The 23,130-nt window shown below is 36.2% G+C and overlaps 1 protein-coding gene across 3 annotated transcripts in view; it reads right to left on the bottom strand.

Moving 5' to 3' along the window:
• The window catches only part of CNTNAP4 (contactin associated protein family member 4), a 619,686-nt gene that overhangs the window by 13,513 nt on the left and 583,043 nt on the right, over window positions 1–23,130 (bottom strand). For all 3 annotated transcript variants that reach the window (XM_034940754.3, XM_003829549.7, XM_055099517.2), the window contains 4 exons: window positions 14,860–15,099; window positions 12,309–12,533; window positions 7,395–7,528; window positions 6,452–6,539 (listed from right to left, as the gene is read on the bottom strand). In XM_034940754.3, the coding sequence (XP_034796645.1) occupies window positions 6,452–6,539; window positions 7,395–7,528; window positions 12,309–12,533; window positions 14,860–15,099 (687 nt within the window). The remainder of the gene's footprint in view (window positions 1–6,451; window positions 6,540–7,394; window positions 7,529–12,308; window positions 12,534–14,859; window positions 15,100–23,130) is intronic.

Genomic DNA, 23,130 nt, shown 5'->3' with positions numbered 1-23,130 from the left:
AATTGGCAAAACAACTTTATATCTGTATACTCCCTTTAATTAATTACATCCTAGAGAGATTTCTTTTTCTATAATTTTTTAGTAAATATTTATCTTAAGGAAGCTGATTGACAAGTCAGTCACTTTGGCATTGGAATTTATGTACATCGTGAACAAAGTACTCAGACATGACATCAGACTATCTGCCTTTTCACAGGGAAGACCAGAAAGGAAATGCTTTCTTCCCCATCCTCTAGTACTCATTTCTACAAATGAGGATGAACTATAGTGACAATTTTTCACTCCAATCACCATTAGCAAGCATTAGAAGCAGATATCAAGCAAGGGGGATAATTTTTATGTAATAATATTAAATTGTACTATGATGGCATGAGAATCATCTCTAACACCCCATTACATTTAACAGACAATGCTGGTAGCATTCAAATTTCTCTGCTCTGATTCTGATTAGTCCTTTGGAATATCATCAGCCTCAGTGGTCCCCAACCTTTTTGGCACCAGGGACCAGTTTCAAGGAAAACAGGTTTTCCACAGATGGGAGTGGGGGGATGGCTTTGGGATGATTCAAGTGCATTACATTTATTGTGCACTTTCTATTATGCATTGTAATATATAATGAAATAATTATACAATTGGCCATAATGTAGAATCAGTGAGAGCCCTGAGCTTCTCTTCCTGTAACTAGACGGTCCCATCTGGGGGTGATGGGAGTTGGTGACAGGTCATCAGGCATTAGATTCTCATAATGAGCACACAACCCAGATCCCTCACATGTGCAGTTCACAGTAGGGTTCTCACTCCTATGAGAATCTAATGCTGTGGCTGATCTGACAGGAGGCAGAGCTCAGGTGGTAATGCAAGCAATGAGGAGCAGCTGTAAATACAGATGAAGCTTCGCTTGCTTGCCTGCCTGCCACTCACCTACTGCTGTGCAGCGCAGTACTTGTCCGTGGCCCGTGGTTTAGGAACCCCTGATCATACTGATCTTGCAGTATCTCCTTGTTGTGGCCGCATAGTGCCCTCTCTCCACTTCACAGGTTCCATGTTCACACCCCAGCCAATCCCTTCCTTTCTCATCCTTACATGGATGACTATTCTTTAATAAATTCACTCACATATTAGCATCAGTGCCTAATCGGGGCTTTATTTTTTACTTATTCCTGGTGTGGGCACTTTTTAGTTTTTCTTTTTTTTTTTGAAATGGAGTCTTGCTGTGTCACCAGGCTGGAGTGCAATGGCACAATCTCAGCTCACCGCAACCTCCGCCTCTCGGGTTCAAGCGACTCCCCTGCCTCAGCCTCCTGAGTAGCTGAGACTGCGGGCGCATGCTACCATGCCTGGCTAATTTTTGTATTTTAGTAGAGATGGGGCTTCACCGTGTTAGCCAGGATGATCTCAATCTCCTGACGTTGTGATCCATCCACCTCGGCCTCCCAAAGTGCTAGGATTACAGGCGTGAGCCACTGTGCCTGGCTGGGTACCTTTTAAGGCATGTTAGTAATTAAAGAAATAAACAATCCCTTTCTCCTTTTTATTTTTGAAAATCTTGTTTTATCATTGTATGAAGGTTTGTAGATTTGAGGCACCTGAAAATATATAATTTTGGATTGGTGACTCTTGCTTTTATCATTTGGTATTTTTTTAAGTGTAAGTAGAGCTCTATGTGTTATTATGCTTGGCTGCCAAATAAAAAGCTTTGCAGGTGACATCATTGTCAGAGGAATACACTTGCCCACCCCACGGGGACCACCTGCCTATGACTATACGTGCTTCTGACAAAATCTCAACTTCCAAGTTATCATTTGTTCTACTATTAAAATCAGGTAATGTGATTCTTTCAACGTCATGAATACTTTTTGGATTTGGAACATGACACCTCTGATCTACTTTCATGTATTATGATTACGAGAATAAGCTTCTAGGTATGGTCAGCTCAATACAGTATGGCTAACCCTCTGGAATCAACTAAAGCCTTCACAAGAAGAAAGTCTTGCTACGCACTGAAGACAGTCTATGACATTTTAATTATTTAAAAAATTAAAAATCAATGAACCTGATACATTTTTTTAAAAGATTGTAAGATAGATTTTGATTTTACTTTTCTTGCTCTAACTTGCACTTTCCTTTTAAAACATGCTTTTAAAATAACCAATCCATTATTTTGAAAGTTATTTCATGATATATTTATAAAATCACAGTTCCCTTAATTTACCTAGGTCACCTTTTGCCTCACCTCTGAGCACTGAAGCAAGTTTTACATAAAGAATTTCTGATACATTGGAGATTTCTCTTAAAGCTCTTCAGAGGAGATTGAGTAGACTTCCTTTTCCTTGCTGTCTACACACTTTATTTACATCTGGCCTAAATCTCCACTGCAGTAATTTGAGAGTACATCTTGGCTCTGCAGCCCCAAAAAAGAGAAATGATTATTATGGACCATCATATCTAATATAGAAAAGCTATATGCTGAGAAAGAGTGAAAATAATCTCTCAGTTTTTACCTAAACAAATCATAAAACTAATCTAACATATAAAAGTGTCCAGGAATAGAACTCAAGAGCTTAATTTTACAGTAAAATTTAATATAAAAAGCAAATGCAAAGTAGTCTGCTGATTATGGGAGGATCTGAACTCAGCTGTTTAACTAAAACCTTTATCTTCCCACTATAGCTCTAAACTTTCAATATATTATTATTGCCAAAGTTATTAAGTACTTCTATATTTTAATTGTAACAAGTAGTTAGAAATGGTTACCATGTCATCAGAGTACAGTTCGATACTGTTTCTTAAAATTCACCCACCTTTCTCAATATCTGCTAGTAATGTTTTTTAACAGGGTCAGCAATTCAAAATTACCCCTAGAATGTTTTCTAGATTTAAGAAATGAGTACTGGAAAAATTCAAGAGAGGGAAAATATTTCCTTTATATCTCTTTTTCCACCTGAAAAAGCATGGGATAGTTATATACTTAAGCCGCTTGTTGTAATTGCAAGCAAATTACAACTCTAAAAAAAAAAAAAGGCAATGTTTATATGCTACTCCCTTAGAAGAAATATCCAGACATTATAAAAACAGAAGAATTTTAATATATTTTAATTTGGAGGGTAATTTGGGACTACTTTATCTAAAGCAATATTGGGGCACATTACACTCATGTCGATACAAAGGCACATTTTGTTATCATGATTATCGAAATCCCCACTGCCATAAGCTCTGTAAGGGCAGATGTAACGTCTACCTTGTTGAGTGGCGTTCTCTGTTTACATGGTAGGTGATCACAAGGTATGTACTTAATATATGAATCAAGGAGTCACCTGGGCTTACAAAAATGCAAAACATATTTGATAAGTGCAGAAACGTGAGAGTGTGCCTCAAAGACCACGAACTACAGGGAGATTAATTGACTAAGGGTCCCCACTGCTGCGCTCTGAAATCCATCCTCATGCACAATTGTACCAAGGCCATGATTCCCAAGGACTGCCACCAGCCAGTGGCAGGTCACAGCAGGCATTCCAAGACAGGCTTATCCCTGGCAAACAAGGGACTCCTCTGGAGGCTGACTTTAACTCAATGGCTCCCTGAGTATTTTGCTAAATCTTTCTTAGACTGCACATTGGTCTGAGACACTTCTGTGCTTCTGTCTAATTTTCCCTCTCTTTCTCCATCCCTGTAGACAGAGTGTCATGGACATCTAACGGTCCTGTCTGCCTTAGCCAGCTCCTTCACATTTTCTCTTACATGATTGTTCCCTTAATAAAATCCTCATATGCTTAATCCTGTCTTCACAGCTGTTGTTTGGAGGACCTGGGCTAACACAGTAAGTGACTTCAAAACAGAACAATTCTCTTTGAAATATTAATAACTCTTGTTGATCTATTTCACTATGAATATACTGCATTAAAATATAAGAATATACTATGTAACATGTTGCTATAAATTCATATACCACACAAAATTTGACCACAAGTTATGGGTTTCCTTTGAATTACAAATGATTAGTCCCTAATCAAGATCCATACCTTAGACATATGCCAAATAAATTATCACTTATACTTTTAGGAGAGTTAGTTGACTGAGACCATAAAGTTCATTGCTCAGTTTGGACTTTCACTTTTCAGCATATATGATATGCATATTTGGATAATATGCAACTCTTGAGTAAAAACCTTAACATCTTTAATTCTATAGGAATCTCCCTTATTCATTTACAAAAAGGGAAATGAGAATTTATATAGTGAATGTTATTCTACTGTTTGGTTAATACAATCCTCCTTATAGGATGAAAATCAGCTTCCCAATTGTTTTATAATATATTGAATACATTTCTACTCACAGTGGTATAATATCTTGCACAGAAAACCTACTTAATATTTCTTCTTGACATCTTGACATAGTATCAGCTTATGATTCCACTAATTAATGGCATCTACGGTACTAATGTAGAGTTTGGGGGACGAGGACTCTTCCAAATCACAGTTGCACATATTTTTAATTCTGTAAATAACAATAGTTATGTGCGCAGGTAGGCTTAAGTGAGGACAGAATAAGGAGCTGAGTCTTCTGTGAGCCTGATGTTCAGCAAAGAGGTTTTTAGACAGATTGCCTCATTGCAGAGGTTGGGGCTCCACCCTATGATCCCTACATCTTTGCCTCATCCTGGGTCTCTCTGGGGCTCTCATCCCTTTCCCAGCCACCTGCACGCTTACCTCCCCTAAAGCTGAGAGCCATCTGTAGGGAAGTAGATGGGTCCCACAGTTAAAACAGTTGAGGCTTTGTTTTTGTTGCTGCTTGTTTGTTTAGACTTTTACAATTCTCTTTGGCTTCCTACGCTATGCCATAGCTATACATGGAATAAGACCCTCTGATGTTATTAAAAAATAATGTTCAGAAATACCTTAGTCACATATCCAAAGCTAAATAGGCAGAGCTAGATAGTTACATACCCAGAGCTGAATAGTCTCCTAGACACTAATGTTCTTACCTCCACAGTGGCCTGAAATAGATATAAATATTTCCCAATACTAAATATGAAATAACTAAATATATTCTCTTTTGTTTTTAACAAAGGGAGAGCCTAGCCATGTTTTTCTATGCATCTGAAGTTTTGTCTAAAGCTAATACCTATGTGCACAGACTTAAGAGTGCACACTGTCTTATCTGTTAATTATACATCAGGGGACAAGATTTGAATCAACGGAATAAAGTAGAATCGTCATTTCATGCTAAATATGTTATTGGCTATATACATATTCTTAGAGCAAATGATACACATGTCAGTCTTAAATAGCTGGATTTATGTAATAACACTGTGAGACTCCCTTGGAATTTTTCAGTTAAGCTTCCAAACATCTAAGAAGTACTTTGCACATATATTTTTCTGTCCACTATAGATAATGGAAGAACATTGCAATTCATGGTATTTCCCCTGTTTGTTTGGAGAATAAGAACACATAATCTTGGTGCTCATCATAGTACTTGAAAGCCTATAAATATTTATTTGCTGAACTATTAACCTTCTCAGGGGCCAATATTTTGATCATTCACCTATGGGTTTAATCAAACATTCTCAAGATTCTGAGATTAGCTACAGGCAACATAAGGAATGATTAATTGAGGTACAAATAACTGCAGAGGTCAAAAAATAAAATTCCATTTACTATCTTGGACAAAATATTTCAGATTAGTGTCAAATACCAGAGTAGGAATAAAAATTAGGCTACAAGAGCCCCCCTCTCCTCAAATAAGGTGAAATTCCAATACTCTTAAATGATTAATGTATAACTAAAAAAGAAATATCTATTAAAATTTACTTTTCAATTTAATCCTTGTTGGCAAGTGTAAAAAAATGCAAACATATTCTGATGTTAAAATGGCAACAGTGCATTTCTACTCCAGTGCTGTAATTAAAGGTAATTGATGGAAATAAATAAGAATTATAAGGCATTTAGACTGCATCTGAGCAAGCGTGGCTGCCAAGGGCAACACTGCAACAAGGCAAATAGAATCCAAGTCATAACCTGAAGCATATTAACTAACTAGAAGAAAAAGTAATTGCATTCTTCTTCCATTTTTTAAATCTAATCTTAGTTTTATCATTAGAGGAAAGTTTGTATATTTGGCACCTAATTAATACATACTTTGCTATTTTTTATTTTCAATTATTTAATATTTTTGAAATGTGAGAATAATACCATATTTCATTATACTTTATTGAGACAGGACTGAGACCAGAGTGACCTTACCATCAAAGGAAGATGCTTGCTCATCACACAGGACGCCCCTACTCATGCCTGCATATGCCTCTGTCTTGATTATCACTCACTTCATAATCAAAATAGGCAAGGGATTTCCTTTCCCATGACGAAGTGGGTGTGTGTAATATGACTTTTCTGATCCATGCTTATGTATCATGATTAGCATGGTTAGGGGAAAGGTTGTTTCTTTCACTTACCTAAAATCCTGCCCAATACCAGAGATTTGACTGCACTGAATTCTGTGCCTGATGACAGGTGAACTTGTCTCCTTGTATTGTCGTCAATCTACAAAATTATTACACAAGATAAAAACATCCAAATGGATGACGTTTTGTTGAGAAGACAGGAAGCAACAGAGGACAAGAGAAAAAGATACATTAAGCAGTTGTTAGCATGGCCCCAAACATTTAGAAAAAAACAAAATTTAAAAGCTTAGCCACTTAGAAAGGTTTTTCTAAGTGTTATTATATAATATAATTATTAATATATAATATAATATTAGTATTATTTCTCTACTACCCTCAGATGCCAGTGCACCCTACCTTCTATCCCCTTGTATCATTTTATTTTTCTCCACTGGATAAGGAATCCAAAATTGATGAAGCCAACAAAAAGATACAAAAGGTTATTTTTCACCTTAACACTTTTACTTGGTATTTTTATTTGAGGTAGGCAGCTAAGAAATTTTCTTCTAGGCAGAGAACCAAAAAATTATTAGTGCTTTTCTTCAAAAACTGGCTCCATGAATAATTCCACTTTCTTTGCTGTGACTCATATCATTAACAAAAATTCTGATATTACAATCATTATTTTCTGATAGATTTATTACTGCATTTATCTAAAGTAAACCGGTTTCATTAGCATAGCAATGGTCCTACCAGTAGCACACTATGACATCATTTTCCTTCTGAGCAGAAACAAGTTAGAAAAGATTGGCATTTAAAGTATCTGATGTTAATAATATAATGAACAAAATCGTATTGCTTAAAAGAATCCTGACTACATTTGAGGTCTATTATCTGCAGAAGAAGACCAATGAAAGTGTCTCTGCTTATTGTGTTCATTATCAAATTTCTGCTTGAGATCCTTCATGCTGGAGAGTCATTTAAATGATTGCTTCTGCTGAATTTACTACATTACCTCTATAAAGACCACTCCTTCTTCTCTGTTAATCATTACGTGGTGAAGTTGTCCATCAGCCATGTTTTTAAAATCAAAGTTAACAACATCAGGCTCTTGATATTTATTTAACTTGTACCTGATCTGCAAACTTCCTAGAGTGGGGAAAAATTGTGATTCTTTTAGTAAAAATCGTACTTTGAGAGCGGCTTACTTAAAAATCAGAGTCATTTTTTGTTGCTATTTATTCATTTCGAGGGAAAAATTGGAAGATACCTTTTTATAATCCCCAAGAGTCAGTTTCCAAGCGAAATTGCAATAATGTATTTGCAAAATCATGACCAAGTATGTTGCACACAAGCACTCTCTTTCCTGCAAATCTTTTAATTTAACATCAACTCAGATTAAGCATATGCAAATCTCTGCACTTGCCTCTCACTTAAAAAATAATATTCAGGAGCAGGTTGTTCAGTTTCCATGTAGTTGAGCGGCTTTGAGTGAGATTCTTAATCCTGAGTTCTCACTCAAAGCCGCTCAACTACATGGAAACTGAACAACCTGCTCCTGAATGACTGCTGGGTACATAACGAAATGAAGGCAGAAATAAAGATGTTCTTTGAAACCAACGAGAACAAAGACACAACATACCAGAATCTCTGGGACGCATTCAAAGCAGTGTGCAGAGGGAAATTTATAGCACTAAATGCCCACAAGAGAAAGCAGGAAAGATCCAAAATTGACACCCTAACATCACAATTAAAAGAACTAGAAAAGCAAGGGCAAACACATTCAAAAGCTAGCAGAAGGCAAGAAATAACTAAAATCAGAGCAGAACTGAAGGAAATAGAGACACAAAAAACCCTTCAAAAAATTAATGAATCCAGGAGCTGGTTTTTTGAAAGGATCAACAAAATTGATAGACCGCTAGCAAGACTAATAAAGAAAAAAAGAGAGAAGAATCAAATAGACGCAATAAAAAATGATAAAGGGGATATCACCACCGATCCCACAGAAATACAAACTACCATCAGAGAATACTACAAACACCTCTACGCAAATAAACTAGAAAATCTAGAAGAAATGGATACATTCCTCGACACATACACTCTCCCAAGACTAAACCAGGAAGAAGTTGAATCTCTGAATAGACCAATAACAGGAGCTGAAATTGTGGCAATAATCAATAGTTTACCAACCAAAAAGAGTCCAGGACCAGATGGATTCACAACCGAATTCTACCAGAGGTACAAGGAGGAACTGGTACCATTCCTTCTGAAACTATCCCAATCAATAGAAAAAGAGGGAATCCTCCCTAACTCATTTTATGAGGCCAGCATCATTCTGATACCAAAGCCTGGCAGAGACACAACCAAAAAAGAGAATTTTAGACCAATATCCTTGATGAACATTGATGCAAAAATCCTCAATAAAATACTGGCAAACCGAATCCAGCAGCACATCAAAAAGCTTATCCACCATGATCAAGTGGGCTTCATCCCTGGGATGCAAGGCTGGTTCAACATACGCAAATCAATAAACGTAATCCAGCATATAAACAGAGCCAAAGACAAAAACCACATGATTATCTCAATAGATGCAGAAAAAGCCTTTGACAAAATTCAACAACCCTTCATGCTAAAAACTCTCAATAAATTAGGTATTGATGGGACATATTTCAAAATAATAAGAGCTATCTATGACAAACCCACAGCCAATATCATACTGAATGGGCAAAAACTGGAAGCATTCCCTTTGAAAACTGGCACAAGACAGGGATGCCCTCTCTCACCACTCCTATTCAACATAGTGTTGGAAGTTCTGGCCAGGGCAATCAGGCAGGAGAAGGAAATAAAGGGTATTCAATTAGGAAAAGAGGAAGTCAAATTGTCCCTGTTTGCAGATGACATGATTGTTTATCTAGAAAACCCCATCGTCTCAGCCCAAAATCTCCTTAAGCTGATAAGCAACTTCAGCAAAGTCTCAGGATACAAAATCAATGTACAAAAATCACAAGCATTCTTATACACCAACAACAGACAAACAGAGAGCCAAATCATGAGTGAACTCCCATTCACAATTGCTTCAAAGAGAATAAAATACCTAGGAATCCAACTTACAAGGGATGTGAAGCACCTCTTCAAGGAGAACTACAAACCACTGCTCAAGGAAATAAAAGAGGATACAAACAAATGGAAGAACATTCCTTGCTCATGGGTAGGAAGAATCAATATCGTGAAAATGGCCATACTGCCCAAGGTAATTTACAGATTCAATGCCATCCCCAGCAAGCTACCAATGACTTTCTTCACAGAATTGGAAAAAACTACTTTAAAGTTCATATGGAACCAAAAGAGAGCCCGCATCGCCAAGTCAATCCTAAGCCAAAAGAACAAAGCTGGAGGCATCACACTACCTGACTTCAAACTATACTACAAGGCTACAGTAACCAAAACAGCATGGTACTGGTACCAAAACAGAAATATAGATCAATGGAACAGAACAGAGCCCTCAGAAATAACGCCGCTTACCTACAACTATCTGATCTTTGACAAACCTGAGAAAAACAAGCAATGGGGAAAGGATTCCCTATTTAATAAATGGTGCTGGGAAAACTGGCTAGCCATATGTAGAAAGCTGAAACTGGATCCCTTCCTTACACCTTATACAAAAATCAATTCAAGATGGATTAAAGATTTAAACGTTAGACCTAAAACCATAAAAACCCTAGAAGAAAACCTAGGCATTACCATTCAGGACATAGGCATGGGCAAGGACTTCATGTCCAAAACACCAAAAGCAATAGCAACAAAAGCCAAAATTGACAAATGGGATCTAATTAAACTAAAGAGCTTCTGCACAGCAAAAGAAACTACCATCAGAGTGAATAGGCAACCTACAACATGGGAGAAAATTTTCGCAACCTACTCATCTGACAAAGGGCTAATATCCAGAATCTACCGTGAACTCAAACAAATTTACAAGAAAAAAACAAACAACCCCATCAAAAAGTGGGCGAAGGACATGAACAGGCACTTCTCAAAAGAAGACATTTATGCAGCCAAAAAACACATGAAAAAATGCTCACCATCACTGGCCATCAGAGAAATGCAAATCAAAACCACTATGAGATATCATCTCACACCAGTTAGAATGGCAATCATTCAAAAGTCAGGAAACAACAGGTGCTGGAGAGGATGTGGAGAAACAGGAACACTTTTACACTGTTGGTGGGACTGTAAACTAGTTCAACCATTGTGGAAGTCAGTGTGGCGATTCCTCAGGGATCTAGAACTAGAAATACCATTTGACCCAGCCATCCCATTACTGGGTATATACCCAAATGACTACAAATCATGCTGCTATAAAGACACATGCACACGTATGTTTATTGCGGCATTATTCACAATAGCAAAGACTTGGAACCAACCCAAATGTCCAACAATGATAGACTGGATTAAGAAAATGTGGCACATATACACCATGGAATACTATGCAGCCATAAAAAATGATGAGTTCATATCCTTTGTAGGGACATGGATGAAATTGGAAACCATCATTCTCAGTAAACTATCGCAAGAACAAAAAACCAAACACCGCATATTCTCACTCATAGGTGGGAATTGAACAATGAGATCACATGGACACAGGAAGGGGAATATCATACTCTGGGGACTGTGGTGGGGAGGGGGGACGGGGGAGGGATAGCATTGGGAGATATACCTAATGCTAGATGACGAGTTAGTGGGTGCAGCGCACCAGCATGGCACATGTATACATATGTAACTAACCTGCACAATGTGCACATGTACCCTAAAACTTAAAGTATAATAATAAAAAAAATAATAATAATAATATTAAGTATTTCTGAAATGCCAACCTATTGCTTAATATTGCAATAATATTCTGTTCCTATATTTAAAAAATATATCTCACACTCTGGAAATACAACAATTAATGAAATTATTAAACACAAATGTAGTTTTACTAAATAGAAGAAATATGTCCAAGTAGTCATGGTCATAGACTTTGAAATGAAATAATGGTAAGATGAATGATTTTAAGCCAAATTTAACATCAGAATTAGTACTACTCATTTAAGTGCCTGCAGAGATGTCAGTTAACTTATTTCACAGGATATCTTTCAATTTGACAAAGAAAATGCCCTAATACATAAATAAGCTTCAAGCTCAAAATGCACAGTAAGAATAAATACACTTATCGAACAATCTTATTTTTATTTTGGTGTTCAGTACAGTACCCTTGGGATATATTTGAATCAGTTGAAATGATATAGTCACATGTTTATATGTTTGCTTTTCTTATCCAGAGAAGTTATTTCCAAAATTTTTACCTTTAATCCAGATGTGGGAAAGAGAAAAATAGCAGTAAATGGTTTTCTGTAGGAAACACATTTCTTAATCTACATTCCCTTAACACTGCATGGATATAACATTTTTTTCCCATGCAGATTTTTTTAACTAAAAGTACAACTGAAAGGTCATCTTGTGGACATATTCTTACTCAAAATGCTGGTTTATTAACACTCCCTTAATGTTTCTTTACTTTGATTTGCAGGAAATACTTACATACAACAAGACACCTTATTTCAAAATGAACTATGAAACAAATATTGATATTCATATGGAATAGTCAAGGAGCTTCTAACAATAACATAATAAATATTTTATATAAATAAAATTATACATTGAATATGTAAAATTATCAAAATCATAAAGAGATAAGGGCATCTTAATCATTTTAAATAATCCTTTTAGATTATACTTATAGGATAGTACTAAAAATATGAATACAAAAAACAGGCACACTCCATTTTTCTGTTTGTAGCTTGAGAAGCCAGAACACAAGAATGATCCATATTATTACAGAGCTAGTGTTCTAATTTAATTTTCTCTCTCTCATCTAAAAAGAACTCACCATTTTTGGCAATGATCACAGAAAGGTATTCTTGGTAAAAGGAGCTCACAAAAAGCAGCAAGCTTGGTGTTCGCGTTGTTCGGAAACTAAATTTGATCATTTCTCTGCTCAGCTTCATATCACCATGAAATGAAGCAGCGTGGGAGCTGGAGTTTTTACTTAAAAGATAATTTTCTTGAAAATTGTATATCACGGATGAGCCAGATCCAAAATATGCAGAAATCTCTGAAATAATATATATATATTTTTTGTTAAAAATTTTAAGTACAAGGATCTTGTTTTAGTTACAATAATTATATTTTAGTTTCTTTAAATAATGAATTGCATAGATAGAAGAACCAACCCCAAACTAGAATCAAATAATAAAGTAAGTTAATAGAGCTTTCATAATGATCTTTGAAATGGCTTTCTGTTAAAATGACATATAATTAATGCACTAGTATAATTTTACAGTTGAAAGTTAAATGCTTTCTTATCTGAGTTCAAACACAAACCAGGCTTGTCTTCTATCTCCTTGATCATCTACTTTTTTATTTAAATTTTAACTCCCATCTATTATATTGCAGATAATACAATCTTAAATGAAGTGTATCTTAAAGGAAGTCTAGGGCATCCTATCTACAAAATAGTTAGGAAGGAAGGATGTTTGAGAGACTCTCTTCTTTCCCAGGATCGAGAGGCAGAAATTTTCCTTTATGTCTAAACATTTTCTCATAGTTATTGTGTACTATAAAAAGAAAGCTAAGTCTAGTATTAACATGATACAGGGAAACAGGATCAACAGAACTAACCAACCTCTTTTAAATCATTTTACAAAAGTGTAGTATTTTCCTGGTATGACATTAATATCCCAAATTCTCTCTGTCTTCCTCTCTCTCTCTCACACACACACCAAATACATATGTATGAAAATGAAGAAGATGGCAGAAGAAATAACTACTTTTAAATCCCTGAATCTGCTTCTCTCCATTACTGAAAAGGACTGGTTACTGAATACAAGTTGTAGATGATACTTACTGGATCATACAGTAATGTTTAGGCTCCCTCGACATTTTAGAGTTTTTTATTGTTTCATTATTTTATTATCTATAACATGCATTTTATATTCAATATAATATGTGCATACAGAGTAACATTTACGGTTACACTTAGCAAGATGAACTGGAAATTATTTATATCCAGAAAACGAAGACATGTTATTTTAATGAAGTGGTCTTAATTATCACTTTAAACATGAAAAGTGTCCTAGAATGGTAACAGCAGTATATGATTATGATCACAAGTTGATTTGTAAATTATAGATTATTCCTGAGAAAAGCAGATGACTTGAAAAGAGCATTTGGCCAACTTTTTATTAACTCATCCTCATGCTTTCTTTGTAAGTCAGGAGTTGTTTTAATCTGGAGCCAAGTTTTGTTAGCCTCCTTCAGGAAAAGGTTCAATAGCCAAGAGACACTTTAAATAAAGTAGTTGAATTTAAATTGGATGTCAGTCTTCTATGAGGAACTATGAAAGAGTAATAAATGTTTGTATATTCATGGAAGTCTGTCCAGAACACTTAATCCTACAACTGTTCTTTTCTTCTTCCATGAGGCATATCAGATAATGAGAGAAGCTGAAAGGTATTCTACTATTTTATTTCACCAGCAGATATTCAACATATCATACAATAAAATGTATGATTAATGTATAAGTGTGTCTATTTTTGTAATGCATCAATATTTAATGGTATATTGTCTATATTTCTGGAAAAACTATGTCTCAAAAACTCAAATAAAAAACAATGCATCTTAAATATCCTTGCATTGTTGAATATCTTCAACAAATATAATAGTAACAGGGCCGGGCATGGGGACTCATGTCTGTAATCCCAGCACTTTGGGAGGCTCAGGTGGGCAGATTACTTGAGGTCAGGAATTTGAGACCAGCCTGGGCAACATGGTGAAACACTATCTCTACTAAAGATACAACAATTAGCTGGGCATAGTGGTGGGCTCCTGTAAGCCCAGCTACTCGGGAGGCGGAGGCAGGAGAATCGCTTGAACCTGGGAGGTGGAGGTTGCAGTGAGCCGAGATTGCGCCACTGCACTCCAGCCTGGGTGACAGAGTGACAGAGTGAGACTCAGTCTCAAATAAAACAAAAAGTAATGCTTTAAATGATTTTAAAATAAAGAATTGCCCCATGGGGCAGGTTGCTGACAGCCATATTATTTAAGAGCATCAACACTAGGTAGAAAAAAGCAGATTGAGCAACTAACACTTTAAAATACATAAAGGTGACTATTAATGGATTTACCATCAACAAACACTAGTTTTTCATAAATGAGTCAAATATTTAAGTAATGAAATATGATGGGCTCCATCTTTGAATATATGATGCTGTCTTATCACCAGGTTCTTGTACTCATTCTTTACATTCAATAGATACTTTGCCAAAGAAATTCGGAAATTGAATTTTTTTTGTTTCAAATAGCTGCAAAGAAAAGAACTGCCAGACATTTAATTCACATTGAATAAATTTTCCTCTTACAGTCTTCCATGCCACACTTACCATTTGAGCAGAATGGCCCTGTGTATGCAGAGAAAGTGCAGTCACAAAAGAACCCAATGGGTCTTTCTCTGCATTTCCCTCCATTGCGGCATAACTTCCCATAGCTGCTGCAATGTCCCCTACAACCTGGCTGCACTTCTGGAGTCACCTGGGCTCTTTCTTCCAAATCCAGGGTCATCCCATTCAACTGCAGAGACCGAATGCAGCCCAGAAAGCCTCTCTGTCTGGTGGCCGTTCCACCTAAAAGGGAAATACTGCAAATGGAAACATGTTCCTAGGTGTTTTATTCAGGATTTAAAGACCAAACAAAACTGAGGCCTTACAGAGAACGGCAAAAAAAAATGGATGAGCAAATATAATTTTGGAAACACAACTCATGGTCAAATATAGACTCCAAGAAAGATACAACTTTAATTCAATTTTTTTAAAAGTTGAATATGTTACTTTTTTTTCTAAAAAATATTTATTGATCTTTAAATTGAGGAATAAAATAGAGGTCATACAGTACTCTCATTGAAAATAACAGTGACATGTATCGTTATTTTAATGTAGAAACTACTTTCTGGGAATTTGAACAAGTATATATTGCTGGGTAAGTGTGGTTTGTCCTTCATATTTAAACCTGATCTTGATTCTGGTACAGTTTTAACTTTGTGAGAAATATGAAGGAGTCCTTGAGATCTTCTGCTGGTGCATTGATATGGTCCTTTGGTTGTTATCCATTCATTGAAAAGATGGTAATTGAATGCCAGATTATTTGTTTTTGGCTGACATATTTCCCAGTGATTGTTTTTCTAAAGGTTAGTCTAGTGTTCAGTGTTTTATGCTTGGAAAGATTCTTAACAAAATTGCAAAAGGGGATCGATACAGAAATAAGTGATGTAACGGTAACGTTTATTGAATACATAACCATATGTACTTATCAAGTCACCCTTGAAGAGGTCTACAATGTTGGGTTGGAATCAGACCCTATTATTCTAAGGTAGAGGTTCTCAAACTTTAAGAAATATGGGTAACACATAATCACATGGAGAGCTTCCAATAAATAGACTCAGTAGCTTGCTCCAAGAAATACTGGTTCTGTGGTCCAAAAATAGGGTTGTGAATCTCAACAGTTAACAAAGCTTGCAGGAGATTCTAATTCAGATGATCACTAGACCATCATTGTATAAGCACTACCCTGATAGAAGTGTAAGCCCTGGGTAGATTCATACATAAATTTGTGTCCAGGAATACTCTTAAGTTAATGCTCAGAACTTGAAGCGGGAAAAGAGTACCCTAACCTAAATAACCTGGCAATTCTATTGAGAGGCAATTAGATGGTTATGAGGCCTCTAAAAAGAAGCTCCATCTTTGGATAAATGATGGTGTCTCATCACCAGGACCTTGTATGTACTCTTTACATATAAATTCTCTTTTCCTAAAACATGTTCACTTCGTTTCTTCCAAATCATTTAGGTAGCTCCTTAACCTAGCCTTCATTCAACAAGGGCTACTTCAACTGCTACTGTATATCCAGCACAAAGAACAGTGGTAGACAAATAATTTCTGTGTTATAACTATGAAATCCATCCATTCATTTGTTAAACCACAATATACATAGAAATGGGAGAAATGGGCATAGTGCTTCAAGGGTAAAGGGGGACCCCTTTTGCCCCACAGAGATGCCTGGGTCTCTGAGACTGAGAATGAGGCCTGAATTTAATGAACATTTCTAATAAACTAATTATTGCTTTGCAAATAATGAAAGACTATGAAAAGGAACCTCAAAGAATTCCTGAGAATTCTGGACTTACAGACGCTAACACTATTCAGAATTCAGATTCATAGCTATAACTATATCCAAATTGCTGTATTTAAATGTCTATTCAAAATGTTTCCATTTACATACCTGGTTTCTCCTCAGTGAAGGATGCCAAGGCCTTAAGGGTGTTGGCTGTTCTATTTATAAATCTATTTATAAATCTAGAGAGTGTCAACATATTGCCATTGTCATAAGTGGGCATGGTAGGCATGGAGTTAATTTCATCACAGAGTTTTGGAATGCCTGGAAATCTTCTTGTTTAATTCCTCCTACATTTACATTTACTTCTGCCATTTTTTTTAAGATTTTTAATATGGGTGCCCAATTGAGTTGTTTATTCCTTTTTGTTGTTCTGTTGTAAAAATTAATAGACACATAATAATTGTTCATATTTATGGGGTACATAATGTTGTGATATACATGATATGTAGTGATCAGATCAGAGTAGTTAGCATCACCATCACCTCAAACATTTATCATTTTTTAGTGTTGGGAACATTCAATATCTTCCTAGTTATTTGAAACTACATATTATTGTAAACTATAGTCATTCTACAGTGGCATACAACACTAGAGCTTTTTCCTCCTGTCTAGCTGTAATAGTATATCCTTTAACAAATCTCTGTGCCCCTTCCCCGTACCCTTCCCATCTTCTAGTATCCTCTGTTCTACTTTTTACTTCTGAGATCACCCTTTCCTTAGCTTCCTTATATGAGTGATATCATGCTGTGTTTAACTTTCTGTTCCTGGTTTATTTCACTAAACATAATGCCCTTCAGTTCCATCCATGTTGCTGTGAGTGACAGGATTTTATTCTTTTTTTATGCCTGAATTGTATTCCATTACATATATACACCACTTTTTTAATCGATTCATTTGTTATTGGACACCTGGGTTGATTCCACATCTTGGCTATTGTCAATAGTGTTGCAATAAACTTAGGGGTGCAGCTGTCTTTTCAATACACTGATTTTCTTCTCTTTGGATAAATGCCCATTACTGAGATTGCTGGATCACATCGTAGTTCTATTTGTAGTTTTTTGAGGACCTGCCATTCTTGAAGTCTCTCTTCTGCCCTTATCCTCAGGATTTTTCTTTTTCTTCCTTACCAGAGCTGCTACTTCTTTATCTTCACACCTCCCTATTCTTCCACTCTGTTGACTCAACTCAGTGAGCTCCCAGGGCTCAAAGTCTTTGGCCAGGATTCTTTTGGTGTCCTTGTTGGATATTTCTTCCCTGGGTAAGGTCCAGCTCACATCTTGGTTTTCACTTTGGCACAGGAACTTTTTGCAGGGGGGCCACATTCTGTGAACTCTGAATTAAAGGTGTGTTCTTGGTGTATTTAATTTACTTTGTATTATCCCACATTAAATCATGGTATACAGTCTACAGTATACAGGAACATTAAGTCACATTGTTATACATTTGCTGCTCTGAAACATGCACAATCTCCCTAACTCAGGGGCTTATCTCATTATGCCAGTAACAACGTAACTAAATAACTTGGGATCCAACAACTGACTAAAGTCCATTTCCAGCTGTTCTGATTTTTTTGTGTTTGTTTAGTTTGTTTTGGATGATGGGAAACTAGGAGCATAGAGAATTTCAAAGACTGGTCCACAGGTCCATCTGAGGAAATACTAGAATAAACACATTTAGTTAGAGGCAGAGGCAGGATTCAGACCCACAGATAGCCTTCCATTCCAAGGAATTTTCTTTGCACTTCACACCACCATCTGGTAAAAGAAGACTTATCCATTTTCTTGTATGCATCAGCTCATCTTTGGATTGAACAGCACTTCAGCTCTCCAAGCTTTATTTAGCAGCTCTTTCTGGGCACTGAAGGTATGAAACTATATGAAATCAATCTTGCTGACAAAAAGCTCTAGTAATAAATTTAGATGGAGAAACGCAAGATTACCACAAGATAATAAAAATAAATATACAGTAAAGAAGAAAGTCAGAGTGTGGGGTGAGTAGCAGAAGAAAATAAATGTATATACATGTGAAATATGTGCTTAGATAATATTTGTAAGAGTGAGAAGGAAATCAGTACACAACTTTAAAAACATGACATCTTAATTCTGTACTTTTGTTATTTACCTAACCAAATAGTTTTAAGCTACACTCTAAATGACCAGAAAACATAATGTCTAATTAGACACAAACCGTTGTGTCATACATGTATTTAGAATTTTTCCTTTACTGTTAGGTATCAAGTCAATAACTTTATTTTCAGATGTAACTATTCGAAAAACGTGGCTAATGTAAATAGGACTGGGCTTGAAAGCTTAATTAAAGATTCCAGTGCCTTTTCGGGGTTAGAGTGTGTCCAATTAAAATGAGTTGCAGTTTGGTTAATTGATTCTGGATGTTTCCACTGAGCTATTACGTTTGGAACTGTCTTCCAATTAATTTTCTATCAATTTACCTGCCATGTTATATCAGATATAATGAATTTCAGGACTTCACAAACACTGAGTATCTTGTGAAACAAATGCCCAACCTTTCCGTGTTTATTGAGTTTAACTGAACCTGTCCACTTATGTAATGGTATTGAGGTCCTGCATCGAAATAATTTGTCTGGGTGCTGAGTAGAGACCCAGCACCAAACCCTTTCCTCATGTTTATTATTCTCAGGAAATTACTATAAGCGACAGATGTTATTGTCATGGAGTAGAAGCTGGTTCTTTCCTATGCCAATTTTCCACTATTTTTGGGGCAAAAAGACCTTTGAGATTACACTTTAAATTTTTAATGGCAAATTATTCATGTGCTGTGCTTGAATATTATTGAGAATTAATTGGGAACAACTGCATAACTCACCCACTCACCCAGGGGCCTTACAGAAATAAAGAAATCAAGATCCTCAACCTTCTCTTTAAAATTCAAAGCTATAGAAATTTGCCTGGCACAGTACAAGGACACTCCCTGACTTTGACACTATGGCAAAGAAAAACAGGCAAAGCCCCAACCACAAATTAACTTGGGGCAGAATAGTGACAGGGCATGCAGGCTGGGCCCAGGACCAAGTCAGGAGATTGAAGGGAAAAAGTTGTCTTCTATATGTCAAGCATTGGACCGTCAACCCTGTTCGCTTCCTGGTGGAAAACTTTGCCTTGCAGAAATAGTGCTGTTGGTTAACATAGAAGGTAGGGAATCTGGAGGCCCAGCTCTAAGTTTGTCACGCAATGTTCTTCATTAAGCAAAGTCCTGGAAAGGAGGGGAGGAAGAGGACTATTCTTCCTTGTGTTCAAAGAACTATCGTGGTTCAAAGAGGCAGCTGTTGCAAGCGACAGTGTCATGGGCAGAAAATTCAGTCACTTTTCCCTGAACCAAAGTCGGGGTGAAAACGTGCCCCAGTCGTAGCAGCAGCAGAAAGAACAAGTCTATTTAGACTTCTCACACACTGAAGCCAGAGCGAGTCTCTAGTTTGACCATGCTAAGGCCTATTTTAGAGAAATCAACTGTTGTTCACTGATGAATAATCACATTCTCTTGTCCCCAGACATCCCATCTGAATTCTGACCTCAGTCAATGATCGCTAAGATTTACCTACTGGATATAGAAAAGTACACTCGGGGCGTCTTAGGCTAATCATGAAAAAGATGCCTCAAGGATGGGAGAAGTGCGTAATTAAGATAAACGATTTGATTATATTAAAGAGAAATGCGACCTCTATTGTACTGAATTCAAACCTAAGGCTGCTTGATATTCTCTTCCCATAACTACATTTTAGCATATCAAAAACCGAAATTAAAAAAATAAAAATCTGGAATATATTATAATTAATAACTTGTGTCCATTCAAAGACACTATTAACAATATAAAAGTACAATCAACTCACAGAGAGGTCGAAGATCTTATAATAAATTTATATGAAAAGGACTCACCTGAAATATATAAAGAATTCTTATGAAGTTTTTTTAAAAAAAATAAGACAATCTCGTAGAAAACGGGCAACAGATCTGAACAGCCACTTTATAAAGGAAGCTAACCAATGGTGAATAGAGATATGGCACTATTTCCTGTGCTTAGCCTATGCATATGCCGTGACCTAGAAATTTCACTCCCAGGTGAAATCACAGAAATACACACATGTTTACACACACACACACACACACGCACACAGCTGAGATTGATCACTACAGTCTCAGAGCTTCAATATGTTTAGAGTTCAACATCAACCTTTGCATGTGGTTTTTAGAAATTGTTCACTCTAAAAAGTTGATAAATATTTATAGATTCCATGCAATTCAAATGCAAAGCAAGTTACTTCTGACTATGTCAGGGGTCCTTACTTCTCCTCCAGGTGAGAGTCACAAAGTACTGAAATAAATTTAGTCCCGTTTGAAAACCTGTCAGTAAAAGAATTGAGACTGGAAACAAAAATTGCGGAGCTGGTTGAATAAAAATCAATTCAAGGCTAATTTAAGAAGCTTCTACGAAAATGCTGAGTTTACAAACCAAAATGGAAAATGACCACTGTCACATTTCAGCTTTAAAAATGATTGATTCTTTTCTCTCCATCATTTCTGTGGCTGGACAATGTTTGTGAGTCTACGATAACAGCAGTGACTGGATGCTAAGTCCTCAGTGTTAGCAAGTCAAGGGCACGTGTTCAATACACTGATTAGCATTAGGTCCTAAAACATTTTTTAGAAGACAATAAGAGGCAGTTCTGAATAGGACTCTTTAAGATAGGCATAAATCACACACACACACACAAAGGACAAAGTGAAAGAACATGAAAAGGATAGTAAAGACCCAATGTCACAACTAAGAACAAAAATGGAGAAAGACAGGCTACAAAGAGAAGGCGAATCCATTTTATTATAAAAAGCAATGTGATGTGATGGCTGGAATTATCTGGAGGAGAGGAGGAGATGTTCATTGCGTTGCCACTCATTGGGTCTAATCTATCACATTACGCTGATGTTAATTCTTATCACTTAGTCATACAAGGGTTTTGTGCATTATTTTATTCTTCCTTTACTTTGCATGACATCCTACAGTTTAGATTAGTTGAAGCTAATTGTTCTAATATTTGAAACGTCAGGGATTGCTCAAAAGCCTTCTGATTTGTATTGCTCGGGTGATGTAGGCTAATGCTAGCTGCATCTCTGAAACTCCATTTATCATTTCCTTATTCCTATTTCAATTGTCATATATAACTGCTGCCCAACTGGATCACATTTTTTAAAAGTGCTTTCTATTTATTTTTACTGATTTTTCTCAGAAATTAAAGCATTAATCTTTCCTCAGAGTTTCACTCTGAGATGTGAACACACTTTATGACCGGCTTTTAGCAGAGAGGGTGAAGAAGCAATGGAGAAAATACACTGGATTCTTTCACGTGGTCTCATTGCAACAGCCACTTCTGAGAGATTACCAACAATGCTAATCTGCAGGTGAGGCGTGGTGGCTCACACCTGTAATCCCAGCATTTTGGGAGGCCAAGGCGGGTGGATCTTTTGAACCCAGGAGTTCAAGACCAGCCTGGGCACATAGGGAGACTGCATCTCTACAAAAAATACAAAAAATAGCCTGGTGTGGTGGCATGTGCCTGTGGTCTCAGCTACTCTGGAGGCTGAGGCAGGAGGATCACCTGAGCCTGGGAGGCGTAGGTTGCAGTGAGCCAAGATTGCACCACACCACTGTACTCCAGTCTGGGTGACAGAGAGAGAGATCCATCTCAAATTTTTAAAAAATGTTAATCTCAAAAAACTTAATGCTAATAAATATTACCAACATAGACCCAGTTAGTAAGATGGAGAATATAATTTAAATCCAAATTATATATCCAAATATCCACACATTTTATTTGCAGGTAAAGTGTTAAACATAGTATCTCAAATTAATATATTTCCATGTTATTGAAATTTCTAACATTTCATATTTATATTTTAAAATAACTTTGTTATTTGAAATATTCCACAATAGGGTTCTACCACATTTGTTTACCAAGAAGAAGGTACATTTTTAACAAAACTACTTAATGCTGGAATAATAACATCATCTATCTTAGAATGAGTAACACTAACAGTCTTTCAGTCTTGTCCTATATTATAAAAACAGTGTTTCCATGTAATTTATTCATTTTTAAGATAAATTTTATTGTGTATATTTGAGGTTTACAACATGATGTTACAGGAAACACAGAGGTAGTAAAAAGGTTACTGTAATAAAGCAAATGAACAAATCTATAATCTGACATAGTTACTTTTTTGTGACAAGTCTACTATATTTAACAAAAATCTCAAATACCATACAATTTTATTAACTATAGTCCTCCTGTTGTATGTTTAATCTCTAAACTTGTTTAAACATTATTATTATTACCATCAGTCTCTGTATTTAAAACATTCTTATTAGAAGAATAAAGTCATGCTGAAAACTGTACTTACTTTTCAGAATCACGTTTACCTCATTCATTTGCCCCATATCCAGATACAAAGGATAGTCGA

Source organism: Pan paniscus, chromosome 18 (assembly GCF_029289425.2).
Source record: "Pan paniscus chromosome 18, NHGRI_mPanPan1-v2.0_pri, whole genome shotgun sequence".
Lineage (NCBI taxonomy): Eukaryota > Metazoa > Chordata > Mammalia > Primates > Hominidae > Pan > Pan paniscus.
Note: the sequence above shows the minus strand (reverse complement) of the source record. Positions and strands in the feature narration are given on the sequence as shown.